Here is a 24,534-nt window from a genome sequence, read left to right as displayed (position 1 = left end):
TTTTTGTTATGATTATTTTGTTTTTTTGCTATTACTGTTTTGTTGATTTTGACTTCCTTTGTTGTTTTATTTGGCTTTGCCTGGTTTTTGCACTTATTGATGTATCTGCATGTCTATCTAGATAAAGATAGGTGGGATAAATAATTTGGAGATGAAAAGAATGGGGCCAATGGTTACTGGGGGGTATGGGAGAAAGGAAGGGGGTGTTGGGAACCAACCCAGGGACAAGGGAACAAATGAACTAAAATCAATGAAAAGAAGGTCATAGGATGCCTCATGGGGCTTAATCAAGAGCAACGTGGGGCTTAATCAAGAGCAACGTGGGGCTTAATCAAGAGCAATGTAGCAGCGAGGAATTGCTAAACCCGAATGAAGGCTGAATATGATGATGGGACAAGAGGAAAGTAAAAAGGAAATAGAGGAAAGAATCAGGAGGCAAAGGACATTTATAGAGGCATAAATACCAACATGTACATATGTAAATATGTATACATAAAATGAGAGGGGAATAGATCTATTTACTCTCATATCTATATGTTAAGAATTAAGGTTGTAGGTAGACATTAGGCCTTGACTCAAGTACTCCCTTAACACAAGAACACTTTGTTCTAACAATCCAGCATTCTGTGGTGCTCACCTTCCCGACATGATGGTTGAAAACATAATGGGGTGCTTAAGCAAATATGGTGAAGAAAGCTGATGGTGTTCAGCTATCAAAAGATATAGCATCTGGGGTCTTAAAGGCTTGAAGATAAACAAGCGGTCATCTAGCTGAGAAGCAACAAAGCCCACATGGAAGAAGCACACCAGCCTGTGTTCATGAGGTGTCAATGGGATCAGAGATCAGGCATCTAAGACCCAGAATAAAGCCATACCTAAGATGAATGGGGTGGGGCAGGGCAGGGAGTGGAGACCCAATACCCATCTGTAGATAATTGGACATCCTCTCACAGAGGGGCCACAGGGAAGAGATGAGCCAGTCAGGGGGCAGTATAGCACTGATGAAAGAACTTTCCTCTAGTTCTTTGGTGCTTCCTTCACCCCACTATCATGACCTCAATTTTACCTTACAAATTGGATTAGACCAGAGCATGCACACTGCTACAGATAAGAGCCTGAAACACAGGGAATCCAGGATCGATAAATCCCTCAGGGCCAACAAGGAGAGTAGAGATACCAGGAGGATTAGGGGAGGGTGGGGGCTGAAAGGGGGAATCGATCACAAGGATCAATCTAGAACCCCCTCCCAGGGGGACGAATAACAGAAAAGTGGGAGAGCGGCTACGGAGGATGATGTAAGATAAGGAAAAATTAATTTATAACTTATCAAGGGCTCATGAGTGAGGGCGGGCCGGGAGAGGGAGGTGGAAGCAATGGGGAGCTGATATTAGGCTCAAGTGGGAAGAGAATGCTTTGAAAATGATGATGGCGACGTGCAAATGTGCTTGACACACAAAGAATGTATGGATTGTGATAAGAGATGTAAGAGCCCCAAATAAAAGTATTTAAAAAAAATGTTCAAGATTAGTATTTGGCCACCTCTTGCCAAGTCAATACAAACATACCACATGTCTGAATAAATAACAGTAATGACTAACTGTAAAAAAAATTTTAAATTAAGTCTCAAATTTGAAATTATTGAAGTCATTTAAAGTATATTCTTGGACTATAATGGAATTAAATTAGAAACCAAGAAATCTAGAAAACTTTAAAATACATGGAAATTCATGGAAACTTATAAATAATCTGTTGGTCAAAGAGGAAATTAGGAAGTAGTTTTGAACAATGGTAATGAATGTGTTTATCAAAACTTGTGGGTTAGGTAACAACCAAGAGGTGCTTAAGGACACGTGACAATTACGTATAAGGTGGTATATTAGTAGATGGACTCCTGGAACAATAAAAGGACATTAGGTAGGAAAAAAAAGAAAGAAAACCGGAATTAAGTATGGACTTTAAGTTAGTAATATATCAGTTTTAGCTCATGCATTGTGACAAATAAACCTTACAAATGTAAGATGGTAATTGTGAAACTAGATGTGGGGCATATGACACCACCTTTTTTTTATAACTTTCTGTTAGTCATAAAATATTCTAAAATACATTTAAAAAGTACTGTCAACATGGTTCAACTATTACATTGTATAATAAGTTATATGCCATTAAAATCATTAAGCTATTAAAAATTTGTGGGATGCAGTTAAAGCAGTAGTGGTTGTTAGCTGCATTTGAGTCGGCTTCTCTCATGGGATTTTATGCACAGCGGAACAAAATGCTTGCTGCCTGTTAACTATGATATATTGGGGACCATTGTGATCTTTGGCTGATTTTTAAAAAGTATATTGTCAGTCCTTTTTTTCTTTCTAGTCCATCTTAACCTGGAAGTCTGGATGGAGGTGTATTGGCCAGGAATTGAGCCTAGCTCTCCCATGGACAGCAAGGCGATTCTTAAACTAGAATACGCTGTATCTTGAATGAGGGACTTTTTTTTTTAAAGCTTTAAACATTAGAAAAGAAGAAAGGTCTAAAATCAATAAAGAAGCCTGGGTGGCACTGTGAATTAAGCATCGGACTGCTGAAAAATACACCAGCTGCTTGGTGGAAGAAACGTGAGGCTCTCTGATCCTGTAAAGGTTTACAGTCTCCGTAACCTTAGGGAGCAGCTCTGCTCTGCCCTACAGGAATCAGTTTGAGGGCAGTGGGAAAGTCCATGACCTAAAGTTCTGCTTACAAAGTTAGTACTTGAAGAAGCTGTTACTTGGCAGTTTGTCCTACGTGCTTGCTTGCATGTTACTGTGGTGCTGGAAGCGCTGCCACTCGTATTTCAAATTCCTGTATGGACAGGCTTCAGCAGAGCATCCAGGCTTAAGACAGATTAGGAAGAAAAGCCTGGTGATCAACTTCCAACAGTTAGGGAAAACCTGGATCACAGTAGAATATTGTCTGATATTGTGCTGGAAAATGAGCCCCCTAGGTTGGCAGGTACTGAGACTAACACAGTGGCCAAAAGGGGGAACCCAAGTATACCAGCAGTCATCAAGATGTAGGACTGTCCTGGACAACACTGCTTTCTGCCGTACTGGCTTCTCCATGAATTGTGGGTAACTTGACAACAACTAACCACAATGAAAAGCAAAATAAATCCAGAGTAAATGGAAATAGTAAAGGGATCAATGAAACAGAAAAGGCAAACAAAAGACAAAACTATAAAGCTGGAAGTTGATTCTCTCAAAAAATCAACAACACTGGTAAGCTCATCAGTCTGACAAAAAATAATGCAGATTATTAATGTCAGGGATGAATGAGATTTGTCGCTATAGATGCTGTAGAATACTAAGGGATTTTATAAATAACTTTCTGTCAACAAATTTGACAGTTTTATTAAATGGACAATTTTTTAAAAAGTTGAAACAAAATATGAATGTGTTTATATTTATTAAAGAAAAATAATTATTAAAGACCAACATTTGAATTCTATCAAATATTTAAAGAAGAAATAAGTACCAATCTTATATACGTAAACTTTGAGAAAATAGAGGAGGAGGAGAGAACACTCAGACCGGATAAAGACAATGAAAACCAAGACAGTTACAGAACAATATTCCTCGTTAACGGAGACACAGAATCTTGAGGCATGTGAAATGGCGACTGTGTGGAACAGATAACATGAACCTGATTAAGCAAGGATGTTCTTAAGCGTCAGGTTGGTCTACCCTCTGGACAACAGAACAAAACATTGCCTGGTCTTTCACCATTCTCACAGTTGTTATGTCTGGGCCCGTTGTTATTATGTTGTGGCCACACTGTCCGTCCCTGTCCTGGAGGATTTTTCCTCTTTTTCGCTGACCTCTACCAAGCATGGCGGTCCTTTTCCAGGCCCTGGTCTCTTGACACCGTTTCCAAAGTAGGTGAGACAAAGTTTCACCATCCTAGCTTCGAAGGAGCATTCTAACTGTCATTCTTCCAAGAGAGATTTGTTTGTCGTTCTGGAAGTCCTTGGTACTTTGATTATTCTTTGCCAATGCCATAATTAAAATATATCAGTTTTTCTACAGTCTTCATTGTGCAATTTTTACATGCATATGTGGCAATTGAAAATACTATGACCTTAGTCTTCAAAAATAAATGACAAAACAAATTCAAACTTAAAAAAAAAGTCAGTTGTGTAGCAGGGCATCAGATTAACATTTACAAATTGATAGCTTTCACACATCATGATTTCTTGACTGTTGCTTCCATGAATATTGATTATGGACAATGAGTAAGGGAAAACATAAGAATTGATGCCTTTGAACTAGAGTGTTAGTGTAAAAATGGGATGAGAATGGCATCAGACCACCTCTGCCTTCACAAGGGCAAAGATCAAGAGCAAGGCCTCTGAAATCCAGGATAGGGAATCTGTGGAGACTGTACTGGGTTCATAGTTTTTTGGGGGCTTAGCAGGTAGGTTGGGGGGAAATGAGCTAATGAGTTCAAGAATAAAGACAATGCTTTAAAGCTGATTGTGTTGATGATTGTAAATTCTTCTTTATGCTATTGAACTGTTGAATTGTAGGATATATAAATTATATGCCAATAAAACAGTTTTGGGGGGGGAGGCTCTAAGGCTGATTCTAAGAGAGAGAGGTCAGCAATTCTCATAACAGCTGCTCCTCCCACAGCACTCTACTGGTTTTGATAATTTGTTATCATGTCAATGCAGAACTAAGAGACAGTAGGATTTATTAGGGAAAATAGCAAGTGCCAAGGGTCAGAAACAACTCCAAGTTCTTCATTCAGGACAAGTGTCTTCTCAGCTTTGCCCACAGGAGGCCTCTTTCTAGAACTCTCTACACTTCACCCTCTCAGCCTTCCTCTGCTCTGCTTGGGCAAGTGTTTCAAAGCTCGTTCAGCTCTGGTGATGAAATGCCCAGTGGCACCCTACTTCTGCCGTAAGCCTCAGCTCTCGCTCAGCAAGTCAACATGCCCGACAGACATCCTGTGCATGTTCCCGGCCTTAAGGCTTTCTTGCTCTGGGAGTCGGGAAGCCTGCCACTCTCTCTTGGTTTTGCTGCCTCTGCTGATGTGCCGTCTCTGTTTTTAGTGTCACAGCTCTCTGTCTCCTATGTTAATGAGGTCCAGCTCAGAGGTCTCAGGCCAAAGGATCTTCTCTACTCTGGCACTTCTTTCATGATTATAGTGAGAATCCCCACTCTTGCCTCTAGCATGGCTGGCTTGTTTTAAGCCTAGGGGGATGGCAAAACTGACCAACCCCATGCTAGGGTTCTGTATATTTTAGTTACATGGTACCACTCCCACAAAGGTGCCATGCCTCTCAATTGCATCGTTAGCAAACTTTCCAATTCTCTTGGTGGGCTACAAACATATTTGCATAGTCCTACCCAGGCTAAGCAAAAATCTTTGCAACTGGACCAAGAAACATTATGATAAATGGGGAAAAGATTCACCTGGAGGATTTTATTTTACTTGGATCCTCAAATATTGCTCACGGAAACAGCAGTCAAGAAATCAAATAATGTCATTAGGCAAATCGGCTACACAAAAGCTCTGCAAAGTTTAAAAGGGCAAAGCTGTCACTTTAAGGACGAAAATTTGCCTGACCCAAAAGGCATGTGAACGCTGGACAGTGAATCAGGAAGAGCAGAAAATAGTTGATGCATTTGAATTATGGTGTTGGTGAAAGTGATTGAAGTTGTCATGGACTACCAGAAGGACAAACTAATCTGTGTTGGAGACGTAGAGCCAGAATGCTTTTTAGAAGGAAGGGTGGCAAAACTGCCGTGCAATTTGGACAAGTTGTTAAAGAGGTACCAAACCTCCTGCCACTCAGACTTCATCTCATGTATTTTGGCCATGATTGCAGGAGGGATGAGTCCCTGGGAAGGACTTCATGCTTGGTGAAGTAGAGGGTTAGCAAAAAAAGAGGAAGAGCCTCAAGATGGATGAACAACAGTGGCTACAGCAATGGGCTGAAACAGCAATGATTGAGGATGGTGGAGGACCAGAAGTGTTCTGTTGCAATAGCGTCACGATGAGTTGGACCACCTGTCCCAATAGCTCTACAAGTTGAGGGCCTCCTGGAAGTGTCAGTCATGTATTTGTTCCTTAATCTCGGTGACTTTAGTTGACAAAAACTTGTTCTGCAGGTGAATGTGCTTTCCCTGTTGTCCTATCTTGCTCACCAGAAGTCCACTTGGTGCCTAGAAAATGGCTATGACCTTGAGTACTACCACCCCTTAGACAAAACGGTCAAGCTTTTTTTTTTTTCTTGAATGTTTTATGGTATATCATTGTCATGTGTAATCTGAGTTGCCTTTAACTCTGTCCAAATTCAGAGTTCTCGAGTATCAGCGGGCTTTGTTGTTTATGTTGTGAGTTGCCGTGGAGTCGATTTCATCTCAGGAGGACCCCAGGACAGTAGAACTGCTCTGCGGGCTTCTATGGCCTAGCAGATGATTGTCAGGCCTGTCTTCTGAGGTGCCTCTGGTGGATTCCATGTGCCAACCCTTTGCATTTACCTGCCCAGCCACCTGTACTGAATGTTATGGGGCATATAAAGAGGTTGGTCTCTTTAAAGAGACCAGATGTACCTGCTATCAAAGAGCCACTCTTACTGTACTTGCTTATTTTGCAAGTTCTTTGTACAATAACGTGGAATAACATGACACTGCTTTGATTCGATAACGTTCTTTGCCATGGGATGTGTTTTACAGCCATAATATTATGAGAAAGATCTCGGTGGCACTGACGGTTGAGATGGACCCACAGGCCTATGAGATAAGTGGTTTCTTGGATAGTTGTTTTGCGCATCCATTTAAGTCACTTTCAAGTGGCTCCCCAGGTGTAGGTGCGCTCTGTTTTATAGTGCAGGTAATTAAGTGCAGGAATTCTGCTCTTTACAAATTGAAGGTGTGGCAGCCCTGCATCGGGCAAGTCTATTGTGCCATTTCCCCCCCTGCTTGTGCACACTTTGTGTCTATCACGCTTTGGAAATTCTCAGAAACATTTGCAGGTTTTTTCATAATGCTCTTGCACCCTGAGTAGACCACAGTACAGTGTACACATAACTTTTACCTGCACTGGGAAACCAAAATGTATGTGATTTGCTTTATTGTGACCTTTGCCTGGAGTGGAACCCACATGTCCTCTGAGGTCTGCCTGCATAAGGTTGAGGAAAGCAGAGTGAACTGCACAGTGGGGCTCTTTGGGGTTCTAAGTCAAACGTTCTAAGGCGCCCACTCAGCTGTGTTTCTTCTTAATAAACTAAGCAGGGTGATTCTGATGCAACCCTGGGGTTTAGAGCTGGTTTTACAGTGAGGGCAGGGGTAAACCAAGAAGCAAGCCTGCTGCCACTGGGTCACGTCTGACTCCTAGCCATCCCGTAGGACCAAGCAGAGCTGCTCCATAGGTCCGGGGCTTGTCCATCCTTGTGGAAGCACCTCTCAGCCTCAGAACAGCTTCAGCTAGCAGCTTGACGCTGAACCCACCGTGTGACCAGAACTGCTACGGGGCAGGGAGAGACGAAGGACTCCTGCGAAGTCACACAGACTTATCACATGGGGAACTGAGAATGAAAATGGATAAATTTGTTAGGACTTATTGGCTAACTATGAGAGTGGAAGGAAAAAAAAGTATCTGGCATGATAGGGTTTTGCCTAAGAGGAATGGTAATTATACTGACAAAAACAGTTCAGAAACTTAGTATAAGGGATAGTTATTTGGGGAAGTTGAACGATTTCCTGGTGGGTATATTTAATTGAGATGGGAGAAATGTAAAATGAGGGTGACAGTGGTTGACTTGTTTATGTACGCTTACTTGACTGATGTCTGGTAACCTCTCAAGCCCCTTGGAGATCCCGCATAGTTGAGTGCTGCGCATTTCCTGGTTAAGGACTTCAGAGAGAGAGCGCAGTGATTTACACCCAGGGTAGCGGTTCTCTATCTTCCTCATGCCTCGACCCTCTAATACAGTTCCTCATGTGGTGGTGGCCCCCCCCCACCATAAAATTATTTTCGTTGCTACTTAGTCACTGTGATTTTGGTACTGTCATGAATTGGGCGACCCCTGTGAAAGGATCGTTTGACACACCCCCCACCCCAAAGGGGTCGCAACCCACAGGTTGAGAACCGCAGATCTAGAGGGTTGTGAGCTAATTGCAGTATTTCAGGAATCTTTATGAAATCATACATTTGAGGACATACTAATTAAAGTTTCTTTCCTTTGGCTGGAATTATATCAGTTCAGTGTTTAGATATTAAGTCGTATTGAGTAGAAACTTTGCTAGCAGTTATACTTTTTTATTTTTTAAAAAGTGAAAATTTATGTCACATGTGCAGATTAGGATATGATACCTTTAGAAACATGAAGAGTAAAAAAGAAAAAAAATAGGAGGTCCAAAAAACCCAAACACTGATGTTGAGTTGATTCTGACTCATAGCAGCCCTGTAGCACATAGAACTGCCCACGGGGTTTCCTGATAGCAGCCGAATGTTAATCGCCCTTCTGCCACTGAGCGCGCAACCACTCTGCCACCACGGTTCTTAGAAAGAGGAGAACTTTGGCTAAATGTTGATAGACTTTTTTTATTATATGGCTTTATTTCTTTATCCGTTTACTCAAGGGTGATGCCTTTGGCTTTGTTAAATAGAAGCACAGTTTGTATTTTATGTTTATTTCTCAACTTGGGTCATCATAAAAACTTCACAGTAATTGATGTTGCTTTTGCTGTAAAGTCACTTTTATCATTGATTTAATGGCCTCTATCCTTTTTATGTTTGTTTTATTTTGATGGTTACTAACTTGAAGCATATCTGAGCATATATTCTTCACTATTGTTTCCTCAACTCTTAGGGCATTGCTTCCAAAACCTGTCATTGAGTTGATGAGAACTCAGTGACCCCAATAAGTATTTGTTGAATGAAACAAACCAAACCAACCAAAAAAGCCCCTGTGTATAAGTAGTAACTAAAGCTGAGATCAAGGCTAAGTAAGATAGCTCACTGTCTTGAGTTCATGCCAACTCAGCCACCCTGTAGGACAGGGTAGAACTACCCCCTACAGGACTAGGTTGAACTGTCCCTGTGGGTTTCAGAGACTGTCACTTGTTTGTGGGAATAGAAAGCCTCATCTGTCTCCTTCAGAGTGGCTGGTGGTTTTGAACCACTGACCTTATGGTTATCAGTCCAATACGTAACCATTATATCACCAGGGCTCCCTCAATGCTAAGATAAAGGGAATACAAAGAATAAGTATGCTGTGAAACACTACCAGAATGATTTATGTTAATCTTCAGTTAGATTGTTAGTAATACTCCCAAACCACAGTCAGTACGATTCTGAGTGCAGGAGTTATATGATCTGCTTAAAATGTAAAAGGATTCCATTGTGAAACTCTGTGGCTGCTGTTTTGAGAATAGACTGAAAGAGGACAAGAAGGGAGGCAGGAGGTGAATCAGTAGGCTTAATGCCGGGAGATGATAGACTTGCTGCTGCTGTTGTTAGGTGCCAGCCACCAAGTCGGTTCTGACCTCTGGTGACCTGATGCACAGTAGAACAAAACTGCCCCATCCTGTGCCATGCTCACCATGGTTCCTGTCCCTGAGCCCATTGTTGCAGCCACGGTGTTAGTCCATCTCCTTGCGGGGCTTCCTCTCTCTTGCTGCCACTCAACTTTATGAAACATGATGTCTGCCTCCAGGACTGGTCTCTTCTGACAGCATGTCTCAGTATGTGCCAGGTAGTGAGAACTGACTGGATTTTTCGAGATAATTCTAGGGAAGACTGACTGACAGGATTTGTTGCTGTTCATGGATTTAGAGTGAAAAAGAGAAAGATAACGGAAAGCTCACATAGTTTTTGCCCCGGTACCTGGGTAAAGGTGAAGGAGCTGGGGTGTTTTGATTATGTTAAGATGTGATTTGAAGGGTAGGAGGATGGATAGCAATGATGGTGGAATAACCCCCCTTGAGGGGGATGAATACCAGGATAGGTGAAGGGATAGAATGGGAGGTGTCAGATAGGTATTAAATAATAATAACAGTACATAATATTAAAGGGTTTGTGGGGGTGGTAGGGTGGGGGAGAGAGGGAATAAATAAGAGCTGATATCAAAGGGCTCAAGAAGAAAGATAATGTTTTGAAATTGTTGATGCATTTGTCCATGTCCGCTTGATAGAATGGATGTATGGATTGTTATATGTAAGAGTCCCCAATAAAATAATTAATTAAAAGAAAAAGATGTATTTAAAAAGACACCTGGGAGAGATTAAAAAAAAAGACGACTAAATGTTCCTTCCTCCTTGCAGGCGTGACGTTGAGTGCTTCAGATCTGGTCACTATGGTACGAGAACGAAAATGCATATTGTGCCACATTGTGTACAGCTCAAAAAAGGTAATGATGGAAGAAGAGAATCTGAGACATTTGTGTCGGACTTAGATGAGTAAAAGCTTGTAACAGCATCTTAGGATGCTTCTTCCCTAAACCTCACTCCACTGCTTCTTTCTCATCATTGCCTCATAAAGCCAGTAGCTATGTTAAACCTCCGTCTAGAAATTAAAGATGCATAAATACGACGATACAGAGAAATTTCGAGAATCACAGAGAAAATACTTAAAGTTCAGATTACTGGATGTGTACTACTTTCCGATTACGTAACTAAGCATATCTGTGTCATGAGCAGAATTTGTTACATGTACCCACCCACATTCTGTTTATACACAAGAGATGGTAGCAACAATATCCTAGGTGTCCACAAGGTGGGGATGTTGCTCAGAGAAAGAATTCCCCTGTGTTTTGCAGAAACTACTGGTGGTTTCTGTGTCTGGTTTTCTCGCCTTTATCATTTGCTTGGCTTCAATACTGAGGACACTTTCTCTGCTTTTCAGATTGTCATTGGAAAGGCAGATTGCTGGGAAGACTATTTATGGACTAGGTTAGCAACGAAGTGGTGAACCAGGAGAAATACTTACGATTAAGATAGTTGAAGAACAATGGGGAGAGCGATTTTAGGTGAAAGAACAGCATGAGCAAAGGCACAGCTAGATGAGTGTGCCTGTTGTAGGAGACAATAAGAAGGCTCATCTGAGGAAAACAGTTTCATTTTGGAAATAGTAAGTACTCAGTGACTTAAACGAAGATTGTTGATAAGCAGTGCTGAACGCACACTGAGTGCTTTAATCATGATCTACCAAGTAGACTTGAGATGCCCCCCCCCCCTTTTCTGATAGTAATAGAAAAGGTAGTTGAAATGTAAAAATCAGGTTTAATGTTAGACCTACCTTTCACCGAAGTAAAGGAGCATTCTGTCCTTCTGGTTTTAAAAATATAGCCTACAGCACATATGTAAATAAGTGGACAGTTCACGTGGCTGCTCTCAGGTTGGAAGGAGAAAGGAGAAAGACGGCGTGAGCTGCAAGGCAGACGCTGAGAGTGGTGCAAGGCTTCCTGGGGCAGCACTCCTGCAACTCAGGATTTTGCTGTTTCGGTCTTTCTGGTGTGTGGTTATTCGCTGATTTAAAAAATATCTCCCTCTCCTGATACTTTCCCATGGGTCACAGTGACGTTAAAGCAAAGGCCCAGCTCATCTTCGCCTGCCTGATGGAGCCTCTGTAGTTTGTAAGAAAATGGATGCCATGACTTAAGTGTTAGCAGTAAGATGGTCTAAGACATGAACAGTATGGCTGCATTGGAAGTCATAACTGATGCTTTGATTGCCTTCCTCTTGTTACCCAAACTAGTGTAACGCTGGTTTCTCCAAATATACCGAGGGGAAGAGAAGGTTCTAGGGGGACAGGAGTATGGAGAAAAGGTGAATATGATACCTTTGAGTGTGCTGATGCTCATTTGCTTGGAAGGATTGATAAGTTCATGTTAATTCTTGCATTGCTTTGTGTTTTCTAGATTTGTTCAACCAGGAGATAACTTGTTTTTGCTCCTTAGCCCTCTGCTTTCAAACACAAAGCATATAGTCCCAGGCTGACCACAACCTTCCTTTCTTTTTTTTCAATGTGTAGAAGAGAGAGCTTTATGTCAAAGAGTAATTGTGTATTAAGAAAACAGCCCAGCCCAGTCCAGGTCAAGTATAAATTCCTCTTCAGATTCACACAAGACATCCAATGACATCGAGTGCAGGAAGATTGCAGACCACTGGGTGGAAAGTTTTATGGATCCAGTGGCATCTCAGTGCTGGCGGGGGGTCTCCATGTGGCTCCTCCAGCTCCATGAGTCTTGTCAGCAGGAATGTCTCACAGGGAGTGTTTGTGTTTCTGGCCTCCAGTGAGCCACTTATCTCTGGTGCGTGCAAATGAGGTCATGGGGCTGCGACCTGATTGACAGATAGCCTTCCTTTCTGATGACTGTCCTGTCACTTCTGACATAAGTCAAATGCCTTAATTTTTTTCTTAGTTTTCATTATTCTTGGCATTTATTACTAGTATCTTCATATAGCCAATCTTTATTTGGGTTGGAAATATTACCTATAAATGTACAGATATGACAACATTGTAATATATAGTGTTATAATAAGATGCACACACATAAAATACAGTCGGTTGTAAGAGTGGTTCATCATTGAATTTCATAAACTGAGGGCTACTTGTATTGATTAACACATGAGGCAGGGGTCCTCAAACTATGGCCCGCGGGCCACATGCGGCCCGCTGAGGACATTTGTCTGGCCCACCGGGTGTTTTTGCCCTGTTTGTTTTTTTACTTCAAAATAAGATATGTGCAGTGTGCATAGGAATTTGTTCATAGTTGTTTTTTTTGTTTTTTTAACTATAGTCCGGCCCTCCAGTGGGTCTGAGGGACAGTGAACTGGCTCCCTGTTTAAAAAGATTGAGGACCCCTGACATGAGGGATCAAATAGGAAGTACTCATAGTACTCATTTGGGGCTATTGTTTTAGCCTTATGTCTGAGGACCTTCCCCAGATATTTTGAAAGCATAGCAGTCTCGCTATTTGCATTCATTCCTTGGAGCAGTATGGGATAGGAGTTCACATATAAATTTGGTAAGAGATTAGTAAAGCATATTGGAAAATTAGTATTTTGGAAAATATTCTGTTATTATTTGTTGTTGAGAATATGCACAGCAAAACATATAACAATTTCTACACATACCATTTATTATATTGACATTGATTATATTCTGCAAGTAGTATAACCATTTTCACCTTCATTTTATGAGTTGGTCTTCCCATATTAACAAATTCACTGGTTTCTGTCTGATCTTTTGAGTTGCTTTTGTCAATTTGATCACATATGGATACTTCTTAAGAGTATAATGTTCAAGGCAGACTTTCTACAAGGTTAAACTATTAATTGGTTTTTAAAAGACTGGGGAATGCTTTTGGCTTAAAGTTTAAAGATTATATCAGGGAGTTCCTCTCACATTTATGGCTCCAAGCAGACTAGAGTCCATGAGAATTTGAGATTCTATTCAGCATCTCCTCCCTTTTTGTCAGGATTCTTCTACAGAATCTTGACATCAGAATGTTTAGTAACAGTCGCCAGGTACCATCCAGTTCTGGCCTCATGGCAAAGGAGGCAGTTGTTCATGGAGGCAGGTAGCCACATACTGCTTATCCTCTTCCTCTTCCTGACTTCTTCCTCTTGTTCCAGGTGAGTAGAAACCAGTTATTGTGCCGTGGATGGCCTCTTGCAAGGTTTGAAGACCCCCGGCACTGCACTTCCAACTAGGAGGTAGAACAGAGGCACTAACCATTTTTTAGGCCAAACAACTGGGTTGTCCCATGAAACCATGACCTTAAGTCTTGAAACCAGGAAACCAAATCCCGTGAGATTTTGGGTTGTCCAGAAACAGCTATGGCAGTTACTGTTTTTAATATATCTATTATGCCACTTTTTCTAATTCAACTTTTTACAGATGTATAAATTATTGACAATAATTATAGTAATTGGCCATGTAACCCTAACCTTATCAAAGAAATATATATTTTTTAATTAATAAAACACAAAGGTCAAAGAACTATTTTTATCACCATTAATCACTATTAACTTGCCCCCCGGTAACAACACATAAACTTTTTTCTGTATACATTTTCTTGTCTTTTTATTTTTTTCTTATCTTTTTATATCAGTGAGATTTTGTAGTATTTGTTCTTTTATAAAACTAATTTTTTTGTTACTGCTTTTAATTGAGCAAAATTTTACTGAGCAAATTTGTTTTCCTTTCAATAATTGATACAATTTATTTTGTGACATTAGTTGCAATGCTCTCAATGTAACCGTTCTCTTTGCACATCCTCCCTGGCTCCCTTCATCCTTCTTCCTGCTGCCCCTCTGCTCTCAGAGGATTTTTGGTGCTGGAGAATGCATTCCTCTCTGGTGTCAGCCTTCACTTGATAGGCCTGGCAATTGTTTGGCTGAAAGTTGACCATCAGGGATAGGGTTCACTTCTAGACTTGAAGTTTGTCTTAGGGTATAAAAGTAGTTTTGAATGATAGCATCGTTATAACTGAAACAGCATATAAACTTGGCTCTAATCCCCAAAAGTAACACATTTCTGACATTGCCCTTTTTGTCAGGAATGGTTTGGTTATCAGGATTAGAGCTCCCTCACATTACCTCAGGATTTCCCATATAAATACCAATCTACAGCCAGGCAAACCTAACAGCAGCAAGCAGAGGGACTTCAGTAGGTGTTGTGTGTTACTGTGGATTTTGTTCTCTCTGTTACTAACTGGATTTTGTTTTCAGCTTTACATGTTATTTCAGTTTGAGGCCATTTGTAGCGAGGGATGGGCTACATGCAAAGCGGTTCCCTTTGGATGAAGCATCTGTAGAGATAGGAAGGAAATGATGATCACTTTCAGTACAATGGCAGTGTTTTGAATCGCAACCTTGTTTGTCTCACTGTAGTAGAGATTGTAAAGTAAAAATGACTTGTTAACATATTTTCTTTTTGACAAATGTTTATATAAATGAAGGATCTCTGTGCCTAGCTCAATATTTGGCACTTATGAAAATCCCAAACCAAACTTGTCATGAGTTGATGCTGACTCATAGCAACCCTCTAGGGCAGGGGAGAACTGCTGTGGGAGAGTTTCCACAACTGTAACTGTTGAGGGAGTAGAAAGTCCCATCTTTCTCCCTCCGAGCAACTGGTGGTTTAGAACTGCTGACCTTTCGAATCACAACCCAACGCTTAACCAGTATGCCAGCAGTCCTGCTTGGCACATGCTGAATATTCGCTGAATGAATGAACTTCACTGCATCTTTGAGTTTTCTGAATTAGCAATACTCCCTCAGAAGTGTTCTGAGGTTCAATTGAGAATATAATTTAAAGTACCTGTATCAAAAGAAAGCCATATCCACTTTCTGACTTAGAGTAACCTCTTTCTGAGTCATAGTGACCTTGCAGGACAGTAGAACTGCTTCACAGTTTCTGAAAGTGTAAATCTTTAGGGAAGCGGATTCCGTCCTCCTCTTTCTCCTGCATTACAGCTGGTGGATTTAAGCTGCTGACCTTTCTGTTTTCAAACCCCAACCCAAGCCTGCTGCCATTGAGTTGATTCTGATTCATAGCGACCCTATATATAGTGTTTCCAAGGTTGTACATCTTTATGGAGCACGTAGCCTTCTCTTTCTCCATTGGAGCAACTGGTGGGTTTGCATTGCCAACTTTGTGGTTAGCAGCCCAGTGCTTAACTCACTGCACCACCATGGATCCTGTGACTTAGCCTGATAAATAGTAATAACAATCACAGTAGCTCTTTCACGACCTCTACACAGCTGTTCTCTAGTAGGGCATGCTAGATGCGTGCTTTGGACTGACAAAAGAATAGACAAAAGAACAGCCTTTTGAGTTTGGTGTGTGTGCGCTTTTAAGTGGTGCATTTTCTTTTTAAGATATGAACATAATAATAGTTTATGATTTATCTAGGGATTACAAGAATGGGCTGGAGGGAGGGAAGAAAGAGGAGCTTGTACCAAGGGCCCATATAGAAAGTAACTGTTTAGAAAATGGCAACCCATGTAAAAATATGCTTGATACACTTGATGTTCGGATTGTTATAAAGAGTTGTAAGAATCCCCAATAAAATGATACTTAAACAATAACAAAAAGAAATAATGCAGACAGCTCTCCATTAGCATATTCTTGGAAAAAAGAATATTCAGCAATTGTTGAGTTCTTTTTCTGGGAGGATCTAAGACTGCCAGGCACCGAGAATAGAATTTGCCTTAAGCAGAGTAATAGTATAATAGATAGTATTTGTTATGCCCTTACTATATGTTAGGTACGAATTTAATTCTCAATACAATCTTATTGGGAGGGACCAGTCCCTGCAGAAGGACATCACACTTTCTGTGTGGCAGGTAAATGAAAGGGAGGATGGTATGTAGCGAGAGGATTTGACACAGTGGTTTTAACATTGAGCTCAAACTTGTCAACAGTGGTGAGGCTGCCACGGGACCGGGCAGTGTTTTACTCCGTTGTGCACTGCAGTCACTACGAGTGGGAACCCACTCAAAGGAACCTACACCTGAATCTGTGGTGCAGGGTTTTAGTGGTGTTTTGTTAACAGATTTTATTACTTTACTATTATGAGTGAGACTGGAATGTGGGGTGGCCCTAGTCAATTTTCTTTCTTTTTAAAAAATTTTTTTATTCATTTTGCTAGGGGCACATACAACTCATCATAATCCATACATACATCAATTGTGTAAAGCACATTTGTACATTCATTGCCCTCATCATTCTCAAAACATTTGCTCTCCACTTAAGCCCCTGGCATCAGCTCCTCATTTTTCCCCCTCTCTCCCCGCTCCCCACTCCCTCATGAACCTTGATAATTTATAAATTGTTATTTTGTCATATCTTACACTGTCCGACGTCTCCCTTCACCCGCTTTTCTGTTGCCCATCCCCCAGGGAGGAGGTCACATGTAGATCCTTGTAATCGGACCCCCCTTTCCAACCCTCCCTTCTTCTACCCTCCCTGTATCGCCACTCACACCACTGGTCCTGAAGGGATCATCTGCCCTGGATTCCCTGTGTTTCCAGTTCCTATCTGTACCAGTGTACATCCTCTGGTCTAGCTAGATTTGTAGGGATCACGATAGTGGGTGGGAGGAAGCATTTAGGAACTAGAGGAAAGTTGTATATTTCATCGTTGCTACCCTGTACCCGACCCTAGTTAATTTTCAAACTTTTCATTAGAACCAAACAAATCAACCTTGGGGCAGTGGACACTGAAGGATGAAGGCATGATTGAGCCGCAGTGTTCAAAGTAGTTTTTTAAACTTCCTTTTCCCCCATATAGACATTGTTAAATCTGAGACTTCTACCAAGAATTGATGTGTCTCCATCTGGTTTATATGCCAGGCTTTGGTCCCACTAACGTAGGTAGGAATTGCAGCTTACTCTTGGGAAACTCAGAGTTGAATGGATAAAGGGGATATGCAGAAAAGTAACCAAGTAATTGAGAAGTTTTATGATTTCAGAGGTATTTTTCTTTTTCTTTTCAAATAAGCTTTAGTAAATTCATTATAATGGTATAGAATTTTACCCACCTTCTTTATTCTTAAATCTTTTGTGTCTAAAGACAATATGGTTTCTAATCTTTTTGGAAACAATCTTAAATATGCCTTTTTTAATAAGTTACTTTATTTGGAATGAAGTAAGTCCTGGTAGCATAATGGGTTGCACGTTGGACCTAATCGCAAGATCAGCAGTTCGAATCCATTGGCTGCTCTGCTGGAAAAAATGAGGCTTTCTGTCTCTGTAAAGATTTACAGCCTGGGAAACCGTGGGAAGCACATCTACTCTGCCTTATAGGGTCACTCTGAGTTGGAATGGGCTCAGTTGCAGTGGGTTCTTGTCAAACACTGTTAAAGGCATATTTAATAAGGAACTGATTTCAATATTGAATTAGAAGAATAACTTTAAAAAATCTTGAAAAAACCTAAAAAAAAAAACAAACAAAAACATCATGGCACAATTAACTCAAACCTTGAATGTTCATCGAATAGGAAGAGAAGAATTGTTTTTCTAAGTAATCACCTGAGTGTAATCTGTTTTATTTCATTTTGAAGGAGATGGACGAACATATGCGGAGCATGTTGCACCACAGGGAACTTGAGAACCTGAAGGGCAGGTACGGCAACAGCTGTCTTTAAATTGGTGAATGTGGGGATTGAGGGTTGATGGGGCCTGTGAGAGTATTTTGTAGTAATGCATTATGAATAGTGGATGTTATTTTATGGCATAGAGCGATGCTAGAATTAATAATAAGTACAGTCGAGTTTTTAGCATTCAAAAGGAATAGACACTAAGGCCTTTGAATACTGTACATACGTAGAATTACGCCAGGTGTGTCAGCTGGAGTATGACGAAGGTGGGTTAGGGTGTGCTGGCTGTCTTGGTGTTGTTTTCTCATTCTCACACATCAACGTCATAGTTAGGACTTTCTGTGTTTTTGCCTCAGCAGTGCTACAGATTATGGCGTGCCTTAAACGTTTAATGTTGCTGGGATAGTCTCAGAAATCCAGAGTCTGCTAGATAGCATTGCATCTCATTAGTGCAAACAAAAATTTAAGTGTAAACCCTAAGTATATTTAAGAATGCTATGTTGTGTTTTAAAACTTGAAATATTTAAAGAAAGAAAATGATTAACCAAGTTTTCTTTTTAAAATGTGTGTGTGTATTTTTTGTCATTTTTCCTTCTATAGTTCTTTTGATGTTTTGAATTGTGAATTTGATGTGTAGAGGCAGAATGAGGCTGGGCAACAGGGATATATGAATTATATATTACTCCGTGAATAATAGTTACAAGTTTTGATTAGCATGCTGTTATGGATTCAATTGTTTCCTTTCCCTATGTATTTTAATTTTTAACTTCTATGCCTGTAGTTAGTATCCCATTTGAGAAAGGGTTCTTTGTTCTGTTAATGAGACACAGTCTGTCTTGAGTCGCTCTTTTGTGATATAAAAGATGGAAGATCAGATATAAGAGATGTGGAAAGAGACCTCCTAATACCACCTGAAGCTCACCCAGGAGCCAAGGCAAAAGAGGCTGAAGAGACCTTCCCCAAGAGGCAGTGCTCTGAATTTGAACTATTAGTCTTCTAAACTGTGAGAAAATGAGTTTCTGGCATTAAAGCCATCCATTTGTGCTGTTTGTGTTATAACAACAGTAGATAAGTACGAAAGAAAGTAACCTAAACCATTTGTAGTAAAATGTATTTTAAGTTGTCCCATTTTAGGTTGTATGGCTAAATGAATGCATGTTACTAAACCTTTAACATCTCTTCATTATTTGAGTAGGATTTTCCCTTTGTGAAAGTTAGGTCAGTGCTGTATGAAAGCTTTCACTCAGGTGTCGTACGAGCTCTAAGTCATTCACACTGTAAACCTAGTATACAGGTTCATTTTGATTATGGAAGTTATCTTAATTATTTAAAAAACCTCTATCCCCACCCTCAGGAGATAGATGGTGAGTGCCTAAGAACTCACCATATAATCACCAGTTAAATATAATAACAACCATAGTGTCTCCGAGACAGACAATTTCAGTTCACATAAAGTAACCAGGTAGAGTGGCTCAAACAAGGAATGAATATACAGAGCCAGAAAACTTTCCTGAGGAAGTACCTTGATATGGGGTTCAAAAGAATAATATTAGGTACAATGAACAGATTAAGAAAAGGTTTGAGGAAGCTATAGATAAAATGAAGGAAAACATAGATAAAACTTTAGAGGAATGGTAGGAAATCAGTGTTAGAACAAACTGGCAAGATAAATAAAAAATTATAAAACATACAAAACCAGAATTTTAGTAATAATGCATTGAAAAGGTAAAATAGAATTAATGAATATAAAAAGAATTAATGATTGAAAGACTTCTGTCTTTCAATAACAGTGAAATTGAAGACACATTTCTCAATAATCTGGTAGAAGAACAATCAGAAGAAAGAAAATGAAGAGCATCTAACAATTATGTGAGACAATCAAGAGGAATAGTTTATGTGTGTGATCAGAATTCCAAAACAGGAAGAGACACCCTTTCTCTGCCCCTGCCCCCAATCCTGATGAAATAAAGCACAGGATATAGTTGAAGAGTTTTGATAGGTATGTGGTGGATAGACATTCAAGAAGCAGAACAAACCTCAAACAGGAGAGGTCCCAAAAGAACACCACCAAGACTACCAGGGGGTGCCCCCCAAATACCTGCTGCTCACTTGTTTTTTGATGTGAGGGGGATAGTGCATTTGAAGTCACTCTACCAGGTCAGACTGTTAATCAAGCTTTTTATTTAGAGGTTCTGAAAAGATTGCGTAACAGTGTGTGACACTAAAGGCCTGCTTTGTGGCAGATGGGGGACTAATTCTGCTACCACGACAATGTACCAGCTCACACAGACATCTTAGTGCGCCAGTTTTTGGTAAAAATAACCCAGCATGCCTCTCTTGCCCCATGCACTTTACTTACCTGACCTCAATCTGTGAGACTTCTTTTTGTTTCCACAAATGAAGTGGGACATGAAAGGACAGCAATTTGACGATGTAGAAGTGAAGAGAAAAATGAGGGAGGTGCTGTCAGCTATCCAAACAGCTGAGTTTGAAAAATGTTTCCAAGAATGGAATCTCACATTTGACAAATGTATTGAGTGTAATGGAGAGTACTTTAGAGGTGATAAGATTGTTTTTAAAAATAAAAATTAAACATTTGGCTTTGAAAATACATTTAGTTTCTTGGGGGGTACTCCCTCATATAATCAAAACTGCAAAACCAAGGATAGGGATAGGATCCTGAAAGAATCCAGTAAGAGTATGTTCTAGTTTCTTGACAGAAGAAACCATGTGGGTAAGAAGGCAATGAAATGACGTAAAACTCTGAAAGAAAATACTGCCGGCAAACTTGTTCCTTTAATACAATGGCAAAATTAGGACATTTCCGGATAAACAGAAAGAAAAGAAACATATAAAACTCAGACCAACCGTACAAGAAATACTAAAGGGAGTTCTCAGGACAGAGGACCAAGAATGAACAAGGTGGGCAACAACCTGAGTTTAATACACATGGCAATACCACCTAGGAGTCAACCCAGAGAGAAGTGTCCAGCATAAAACACATTTACAAGACTGAAAATAGGGAACTGGCCATACCAATTTGTTAAGGAAGACAAGTACAGAGACAGCACTCCACTCCCAGTAGACTTCCTTTGGACTCACTTTGTTCTGAGCTACTTACCTGATACTTCTAACAGGTAAAATAGAACAAGTCCATAAGTCGAGTGATTAGGAAAATAGATTTAGGTTTACATACACATACACATTTTGTCGTATGAACATAAGTGAACCATAAACTACATATCCATTGTTCTATAACTTGTCCCTTCTTTTTTCTTCCCCCATTTTTACTGTGCTGTATAAATTTCACCTACATTTTCAGTTAGTTTACTGTCAAATAATCACGAAGAAAGCATTAAAGCCTTTGTACTTCTGATATGTCAGTTTTAGCAGCCAAATTCGCTTTGTGTAGAGGAGAGCGTTTTAATTGATTTACATTTAAATTGATTTACTTATCTATATTTTTTCGATTTACTTATATTTTAGAAATAGTGCCAGCAATTTTTATTTGGTTTCTTGGCCTGTAACAAAATTATAAATGGAGAGGGCCAGCAGGTAACAAAAAAACAGTGGATAAAGTTATTTTAAAATAAACAAGAACTCAAACAGCTAGCTTAGTGACTTGGGGTATTTACTGTAGCAGGAGACCTTCATAAGCACAAGTACCATACAGACAGTCATCTATTACTGTTATCCTTTCTCACGATCCGCATATTCTGATTGTTTCCTTGGAGCTTTCTTGTGTGCTTTCATCTCTGAGGTGTTTGGTTGTGATCCGGTTAAATTTGTACTAAGTCTCTTTTTTCAGATTGTGAGTGCAAGCTTGAATGAGAAATAAGTACCATCTCGTTTGATTCGCAATTGTGGATGTCTGGAACACTTCTTTCTTTTTCCCTAATGCTTAAATGTGGGACCTACTATAAATGTATAAGTAGTTTCTAAACATAGATGCTGTAAAAAGACATGTAAGCTGTTTCTAGTTGTGATATAAACCGCTGCTATCGAGTCAATGCTATAGAGAAGCTTAATAAGGAAAAGTTTTGAGGTAAAACTTTTGTAAGCCTTTGCCTTTCACACAGGAAAGGAAATTGTATGATTAGGATGAAGCTAATTGGAGCCCTTCTTTACACACCCTGAAGACAAAGAACACCTTTATTAGCCAAGAAGCATAGCAATGCTCTTTCTTTACAGTTACCCTACACATGTATGCATAGCAGTAAGTAGTTTTAACTGGTCATTGCTGGAGAACTAGGATATAGCATCATTAAAAAAATCAATTTACTCTTAACGATCTAAAACATGTGGTTTCCAAATCCTCCATGTGCAAGCAAGAGTGGATGTTGTGAGCAGAACAGAGTTAATGAGGTACCCTCCAAACATACCTGAGTTTTCAGATGTGGATGTCCTACTCTGTGATTTCATTTTGGACATCTAGATTCTCCCCCCCGCCCCCCTTTGAGGTTTCCTGTAACGTTTTAAAGTGGGTTTCATTCATCGGGATATTATTAGAGCTTTCTGTTTTTTGAGAACTAGTCTTTAGTTAAAATTACTGCCTTATATCCTTTTGGGAAGATTTCTACTTCATAAATCAGGAACTGTGGTTATATTCTTACAGGGAAAATAGAACTTAAAAAACATTTGTTTGATTGTCCAACATATGCTTGTGCTTTGGGAGTTGCAAAGTGTGTGGGTTTATGATTATGAGTGCTTATTATTTTTTTAAAAACATGAAATAAAATCGTTGTAATGGATGCTATATAATTTAGTTTAATTATTCAATACTGAAGAAAATTACAGTATTTATGGTAAAAATACAAATTTTGTTTGAGTATGACACAAAACTAAAATTAGAAAATATTCTTACTAAATAGGAAACTTGTGCCTAAGTGGTACATACATAATTCATAATTGCATCCACAGAAGGATACTGTATTTTACTACCGTATATGCTCGAGTATAAGCTGACCCGAATATCAGCGATGCACCTAATTTTACCACAAAAACTGCATTTAAAATGTGCTGGAAAAGCCCATTTGTAGGCCACTGGAAATCCCCTTGCAGAGGGGTCTCGGGGAGGAGACGAGCCAGTCAGGGTGTGATGTAGCAACTATGAAAAATACAACTTTCCTCCAGTTCCTAAATGCTTCCTCCGCCCCCCACTATCATGAACCCAATTCTACCTTGCAAGTCTGGCTAGACCAGAGGAGGTACACTGGTACAGATAGGAACCGGAAACACAGGGAATCCAGGGCGGATGATCCCTACAGGACCAGTGGTGTAAGTGGCAATACTGGGAGCGTAGAGGGAGAGTGGGTTGGAAAGTTGGAAACCAATTACAAGGATCTACATGTGACCTCTCCCTGGGGGACGGACAACAGAAAAGTGGGTGAAGGGAGACGTCGGACAGGGCAAGATATGACAAAATAATAATTTATAAATTATCAAGGGTTCATGAGGGAGGAGGGAGGGGGGAAAAAGAGTACCTGATGCCAGGGGCTTAATTGGAGAGCAAATGTTTTGAGAATGATGAGGGCAATGAATGTACAAATGTGCTTTACACAATTGATGTATGTGTGAATTGTGGTAAGAGTTGTATGAGCCCCTAATAAAACGATTAAAAATAAATAAAATGCTGAAAAACCCAACTTATACACAATTAAAATAAAAGTAGTTGTCAGTAATTAAAGATTTATATATATGTATATATAAATATACATATATATGTATACACACAATGAGTTAGAAAAAATTTGTGATTAATCTAAAAGTTCTCCAACATGACAAGGATTCACTTTCTTCCTTAGGGATGCATGTCAATAAGATTTTCAAAATGCTTGAGCCTTTAAGGAAGTCCTTTGAAAATCACCCTCAATGTTCTACAATATTTATGAAGTTATTTTAAATATGACCTCCAAAAATAGGTGTCATTTTTCTTTCTTTTTTTTCAGCAAAAGGGAAGACATTGGAGCCCATACGGGAAACCTTAGAGGGGCCCAGCATGCCCTACTGTGTCGGCATGCCCATTAAAGGGTCACACCATTCACTGTACCCCCATGTCCCAGAGGGACACCCCTTGACCGAGCCCCAGAGCCCTTGGACTGGCTGGGGGTGGGGACGTAGGTCTCATTTTTCTTAAAACGACTTAGAAGTCTTTAATAAAAAAAATATTCAACAAATGAAGCATCTTAAAACTTCAGCTCTCACAGTTACTAATTGAAACAGCTGAAAACAAAGTTCTCAAATTGAAAGGAACACAAGTGTATCCTTAAATTAAAATGAAAAACGGAATGCTTATTTTAAAAGGAGTTAAATACCAAATACTGTCTACGTTATGTGGTGGCTGTTAGGTACCATTGAATCACTTCTCACTCTTAGTGACTTTGTACAGCAGTTTTCAAACACTGCCCTGTCTTGCATGCTCCTCGCAATACTTTACATGATGT

General features: G+C 39.9%; 1 protein-coding gene across 3 annotated transcripts in view; it reads left to right on the top strand.

Moving 5' to 3' along the window:
• Window positions 1-24,534, top strand: part of ZNF106 (zinc finger protein 106) — a 67,205-nt gene that overhangs the window by 6,125 nt on the left and 36,546 nt on the right. For 2 of the 3 annotated variants that reach the window (XM_013006363.2, XM_045286496.1), the window contains exons 2-3: window positions 10,305-10,390; window positions 18,056-18,117. In XM_013006363.2, coding sequence (XP_012861817.1) covers window positions 10,337-10,390; window positions 18,056-18,117 — 116 coding nt within the window. In that variant the 5' untranslated portion in view covers window positions 10,305-10,336. The remainder of the gene's footprint in view (window positions 1-10,304; window positions 10,391-18,055; window positions 18,118-24,534) is intronic. The other variant, XM_045286498.1, reaches the window with a different exon arrangement.

The sequence above is a fragment of the Echinops telfairi genome, unplaced genomic scaffold, assembly GCF_000313985.2.
Source record: "Echinops telfairi isolate 266 unplaced genomic scaffold, ASM31398v2 ScPeMD7_8;HRSCAF=38, whole genome shotgun sequence".
NCBI lineage: Eukaryota > Metazoa > Chordata > Mammalia > Afrosoricida > Tenrecidae > Echinops > Echinops telfairi.
This window is presented reverse-complemented; position numbering and strand designations above follow the sequence as displayed.